The sequence below is a fragment of the Kryptolebias marmoratus genome, linkage group LG1 (genome assembly GCF_001649575.2).
Source record: "Kryptolebias marmoratus isolate JLee-2015 linkage group LG1, ASM164957v2, whole genome shotgun sequence".
Lineage (NCBI taxonomy): Eukaryota > Metazoa > Chordata > Actinopteri > Cyprinodontiformes > Rivulidae > Kryptolebias > Kryptolebias marmoratus.
Window position 1 is genome coordinate 26,930,035 of NC_051430.1, and position 6,066 is coordinate 26,936,100.

General features: G+C 39.3%; 1 protein-coding gene across 1 annotated transcript in view; it reads left to right on the forward strand.

The window, feature by feature from the left end:
• Positions 1–2,019: 2,019 nt before the first annotated feature.
• The window catches only part of LOC119616864 (glutamate-rich protein 3), a 14,453-nt gene continuing 10,406 nt past the window's right edge, over positions 2,020–6,066 (forward strand). The window contains exons 1-7 of the mRNA XM_037974570.1: positions 2,020–2,282; positions 2,374–2,484; positions 2,632–2,826; positions 2,937–3,114; positions 4,512–4,695; positions 4,901–4,998; positions 5,168–5,536. Coding sequence (XP_037830498.1) covers positions 2,208–2,282; positions 2,374–2,484; positions 2,632–2,826; positions 2,937–3,114; positions 4,512–4,695; positions 4,901–4,998; positions 5,168–5,536 — 1,210 coding nt within the window. The 5' untranslated portion in view covers positions 2,020–2,207. The remainder of the gene's footprint in view (positions 2,283–2,373; positions 2,485–2,631; positions 2,827–2,936; positions 3,115–4,511; positions 4,696–4,900; positions 4,999–5,167; positions 5,537–6,066) is intronic.

Consider the following 6,066-nt stretch of genomic DNA (forward strand, 5'->3'; position numbering starts at 1 on the left):
CAGGTGTCACCGGCTGGCCGTGTGAGGAGAACAGAGAACAGGAGATCAGAAGCTGTGGACGGATCAGATCACCGGCAGCAAGAACTCATTCAGCTTCAAACCTGGACAAGACAGCAGGTAAGGTGTCTGTGTGGGGGGGGTGGATGGAAAAAAAAAAAAAATAGAGATAAACATTTATAATAGGAAATACTTACAAAGGCAAAAATATGTCTTTTTTCAGGAATACAAAACGATTTATTTCTGATTGTTGGATGTTTTAGTTTATATAGCAAATATAATCAGACTTTTCCCCCTTTTTGCTGTTTTCTACTTTTGTTTCACCACATTTCACAAGTGAAAACTTTCTTTTTAACTGCATTATTTTAATCTTTTGCGTTTTACTCTTTTATGTTTGAAAACGAACATGCTCAGGACTGTTTTAGGTGCTTTTTACTAAAGAATATTTCCACTTGATGAAGGGAAACTGGTGACTATTGTGTGGAATCATGACATGAGCAGGGAAGATAATTCGCCATAACTCAGTTCATTTTTTGTGCTAGAACACAACAAAAGTAATTACAACACAGAGAACTTAAGTAGGTTCAATGAATTCAATCTAATTCTAATCAAATATTTATGAAATGCTTAAAAAGTGCCTAGCTGAGGAATCCACTGGATTGCATTAAAGCTTCCCTTTGAGTTCAAGTTGTCATCAGGCGCATGATAACAGGAAACAGAATAAAAAACAATAAGAAAAATACATTTCCAACAGAACCAGACAGCGAAATAACAGTATTTTGTGTTGACTGGTTGGGAAGGTGTCATAAAAACAGGAAAGGTACAAAAACAAGTCAAGTCAGGAATTCTTTCTGTGACACATTTTAAACTGCCCAATATAAACGCAACACACAGAGAAACATAATCAAAAAGGACAAATTTAAAGAAAAAATAAACAAACTGAACATGCACAGTAAAAGTCAAAGTATCCACCTTAACCAACACTAAAAGCCATTTATCATTTATTTATTTTATTGGTGAAATTACATTGAATTTGAGCAATTTAATCTTGTAAAAAAGGTAGGTTGTTCCACATATAAAGGGCCATTAAAACCCCTCTCTAACCTCTGTTTTTAAGCCTCTAATCAGATTTTAAACATAAATTTACTAAAGTGTTTTGAGATGAATAAGTATTCTGATTACTAAAGCTACAGACCTGATTACAGCCTCTTTTCTACATGATGTTACTGCAGAGGTTTAATTTTCAGTCATCAAACGTTGTAGGGGCTGCAGTAAAAGCAAAGTTACAATTAACCTAAACATAATTCATTTAACTGATAAAAACGTGAACTTCTTCTTTCCGTTTACCATCTGAGGCAGAGGAGCATTTCTGCACACCAGGTTTCTATAATCTGCTGAGTCAGCTGCCTCCTCATCCTGAAGCACTCGGTTCTGCAGAAACATGCAGCGATTGGGTTTCAGGCGCTGCACAATAAACAATGGAGGCTTGTTAATCAATGGTGGAAACACAAAGTCATCTCAATAGGGCTCCCTGCATTTTCTTTTTCACATATTATAGCTTCCAAACTAGGAAAAGAGCTCCCCGTTAAAGCAGGGTTTGGGACTCACCGAGCAGCAGGATCACAGCGGCCCTGCAGCTCAAGTGAGAAAAAAAATCCATTTTCACCTGCAAATTATAATCTCATGACTTCATATCTCCCTGCCTGACTGAGTTATATTCCACATCCCCACTCGCTGTGATAGAAAAAACTCTTTTCCTTCCCCTCCTGCTGAAGTTTTTCTCCCTCTCAAAGAACAACCTGTTTTGAAGGTGTTGCACTTTACAGCCCAGATCAGGAGGATGATGAAAGGTTTTAATAAAATAATCTGGTTCAAAACCTTTGAAGCTCTCATCTCTCATTTTATTTTATACCAAAGAAATATCTCACTTATTTCAGATATTAAAGCATCATTTTAGAAACATCTTAACTTTAAAAAAAGATCAGCATTTTTATCACAACCGTTCCCAAATCAAGGCGAGAAGATTCATAAAATATAAACTCCTTTTTTACAGATTGATATCAGAGTGGGCTTTGCCATTTACACAACTTTTCAGGGAGTAAGAAATAAAACAGAAAATGGAACTCTAAAGCAGGCTGAAAGTTTTATTTATGACTGTATACCAAATTTCACATGCTGCTGTTTCTGTGTGTGCGTGAGACTCAGTCCTGATGGAGCCAATGAGAAGAATCAGGAGGAACAGCAGGACTCTCCTCCAGGATCTGGTTTACAGGGGAGACACTCCTGTGAGGGCACATTATTATGTTTCTGACCCATTTGTGAATTATCATAATGGCAAAGATGATTAAAATCATCTTTTCATTGGTGTTGTTTCAGATCCCAGCTCAGCCGAGAGACGCTAAAATGATCCAGACCGTCGCCAGTCTGATTAGAGCAAAGAGCAAACTGCTCCTCCTCGAGAACCCCGACACGGTGGAAATCTATAAGGTGTCACTTTTGACCAAAATACATATACTGAAAGTTAAACCATTTTTATACACTTTAAGCACAAATAATTTAGAAATAAAACTATTATTTAATCATTTAAAAAGCTTTCTTTTAACTTATTTTTTATAATTCTTGTGCTGAACTCAGCTGCAGGAACCAGCAGCTGGTCCCAATAGACCAGGAAAAGGAGACATTTACCTTCCAGCCATCCCAAAAAAGTCCTCCGGTCTGAACTCAGTCCCCAGGAGTCTTAGTCAGTCGTGTCCTTATTTATACAACAAACGAAGAGGCTCCTTCTCATCAGTCACTTCTCAGAGAACAAGAGGTCACACCGAAAAACAGGTGAAGTGACTCCTTTGTCAAATTATTTCTAGATATATATTTTTAATCACACTATTTAAAAAAGTAAATCTTCATTTTTTTTCGCCCCTTTTGTTTTGTTTTCATACCAGAATAACCTGAAAGTGCAAAAAGAGGCTAAGAAATCAAACATAACTGTGACGATGACCTATCTGGGTCAGGGCCTTTGGGGGTCGGGTTTAAAGTCCACTCAGGATGAACTGAAGGTGCTTCAGCAAATGAATGGAGGGGAGAACATATGTGTCTTTAAGGGCCTGGTTAATCCAGGAGGTAGGTGCTATTATACCAAAATAATATTTTTTTGATAATAAAAAAGCTCTTTTGGCAGCTGTAAATTATTCCAAAGCAAATGTGTTACTATTTATGATAAATTCTGATTTCAGTTTAGTTTATTTATGAGCACCAGGTCACAACAAAAGTCATGTCAGGGCGCTTTACAAAACCATTCTGAAACAAGGGATTTACTATTACACTAGTTAAAATGTCTGACTCAAGACAAGAGTTTTCATGATGTGGTTTAACTTTGTCTCACTGAAATATTCTGGGCCTTTTTCTGAAAAAGACCGCATCTGGATGGGAGCGTAATTTGTTCTGAAACCTGTATGCACTTTTCTGCATTTCCAGATGTGTAAGCTGACCATGTCATAAGCACTGATGCACCCCCATACCTTCAGAGAGGCAGGCGTTTGAACTGTGTGCTGATAACGAGCTTCAGTTAAGAGAACAGTGTCTGTGGTTTCCAAACATAATTTCCAATTTTAATTCATCTGACCTTAGAACAGTTCTCCTCTTTGGTCCAGAGAGGACAGCAGCGTTTCTGGATGGTGTTCATATCTGGCTTCGTCTTTGCCTGATAGAGCTTTAAGCAGCGTTTGTGGACGACACAGTGAACTGTGTTTACAGACAGTGACCTGTGGAAGTGTTCCTGAACCCATGTAGTGATATCCAGAACAGAATCAGAACCTTTTTGAGTTCTGTTTTAGGCTTCAGAAATCACAGCTATCCAATATCGAATTTAGGTCTTGTTCTTTGAGCACAGAGATTTATTCAGATTCTTTAAATCTTTTGATGATATTATGAACTATAAACCATGGGTAATTGTTTCACTATTTTTAGACATGGCTTTAGTTAAACCTCTGCTCATCTTTACTTAGAGATTTAGTCTCTCTAAGGTGCTTTGTTGATACCGAATCCTCTTACTGAACTGTTGCCAATGAACCTAATTCGTTGCAAAATGCTCCTCAAGCTGTTTCTTATTTGTGCCACTTAATAATATATGATTTTGTGAGATTTTCAAATCATTGCCCCAACCTTTTTTGGATTGTGGTTGAACTTTTCATTTTTTGGTTTGAAAGAGATTGATGCTTGTTAGCTATTGCAACTTTTGCTGCTGTTTTCTGCCCTTGCTGCAGTCTAAACTGGGTCATGGTTTAACAAAGATTGTGTGTGACATACCCAGACTTTCACAATATGCTGCTCAAGGTATGGGAATTGCTCCGATACACATTTATAGCATTTTATTTAGACAAATCAGTTTGGGGTTCTGGGAACTTTGTGGGGACCAATTTTTTTTTTCAATGGGCTGTCTGGCTGCTAATTGAACAGAGCTGCTATAGAAACATCAAATATTAAAAGATTAAGCATTCATTTCTGTCTTGTTTCCTCAGAGCAGTTCCAGTTTGTTTCTCAGAGACACAGAGGTTTTCCCTTCAGTGCCACGTTTTACATCAACGGCCTGATGGTGACGAGGATCAGTTCCTGCTGCGAGTACCGCTACGCTCCCGGCTTTCAGCAGGGCAGGAAGAGCTGCTTCAGGCTGACTTGGCTGGCTGGTGGGATGCCCTGTTACAGGTCAGATTTCACTCTTTTAGTGAAGGGAGCGCCGGATTTTGGCAGAAAAGTTTTTTTTAAATTACCAGTCAAAACAAATTGAGCGAATCCAAGTTGAGGCCTGAGGAAAAACGAGGCAGACTGCACAACACAAGGGAATGATGTTGGTGCTGGGGAAGAAATACGACTCATGATGAAAGCACATTTTTCATCTTTTTTTTTTCAGATGTACTAGTCTCCGAAACAAATACAGCTCCTGCCAGCAGCTGAACAACGACACAAAGGAAAACTTAATTCTCCCTCTTGAGCAGAACACTGGCAATGGTACAAAGCCTGGAAACGAGTGTCTCAATTTTCCATTACTTCCCAAAGCTTATTCATCAATATTTTTTGACATTGAGCCCAGTCCTTGGTTTCAATTGGCTAGTTTGAAGACAAAATGTCCTACAAAGTATTATTTTCTCTCATTTTGTCTCTAATGTCTCCCAAGCAGACAACATCAAGTCATCGTCCCCTCTTTTTATCCCGGCCAAACCTGAGAAAAAATCAGTACGGAGGACAAGAAAACACATCAAAGAAGGAGGATCCACTGACAGCGAGGACCTTGTTGTAGGAATGAAAGAGACCTCCAGGAAGAAAAGACGCAGGGGTCAAATTAATCAGAAGGAGAGCAAAGGCAAGACAGCTGGAAATAACAGGGGTGGAGAACACAGGCGAGACGACAAGGGCTCTGAGAGATCAACAGTGACAGAAAAATCTGAAGGCCGGCCGAAAAAACAGCAGAAACACTTGAAAACAGCCAACTCTGCCGCTGAGCCACAGACAGAAAAGCTGCCTTCAAACAAAACCCAAAAATCTCTCAGTGAGTAACTGACTTGTTTGAGTTGGTTTTATTACTGTAGGAAATTAAAGACCTAGCATTGTTGCCCGCTGCTGAAGTTGAAGGAAAAAGTGGAGCAAAAATGTTGCTGCCCATGTTTGTGTGTGTGTGTGTGTGTTTGTCTGCAGGATTAACAATATATCCTATAAACCACTACACAAGTTTTAATACAACCCTCAAAACGTAATAATTGGATAGTCATCTATAACTGCTAAATGTCCAGAGTCAATCCCATGCAAAATGGCTGCCACAGCTAAGCAAAATCTATCAAACATAAGAATGGCCGTATCACAGTCAGTTTTATAGATATTGAGCTAAAATTTGATGTGGTGATGGCTGAGCATTATAAAAAACACATGCTTTGAGTACTACCCATCCATCCATCCATCCATCCATTCTCTTCCGCTTATCCGGGGTCGGGTCGCGGGGGCAGCAGCCTAAGCAGGGAGACCCAGACTTCCCTCTCCCCAGCCACTTGGGCCAGCTCCTCCGGGGGAATCCCAAGGCGTTCC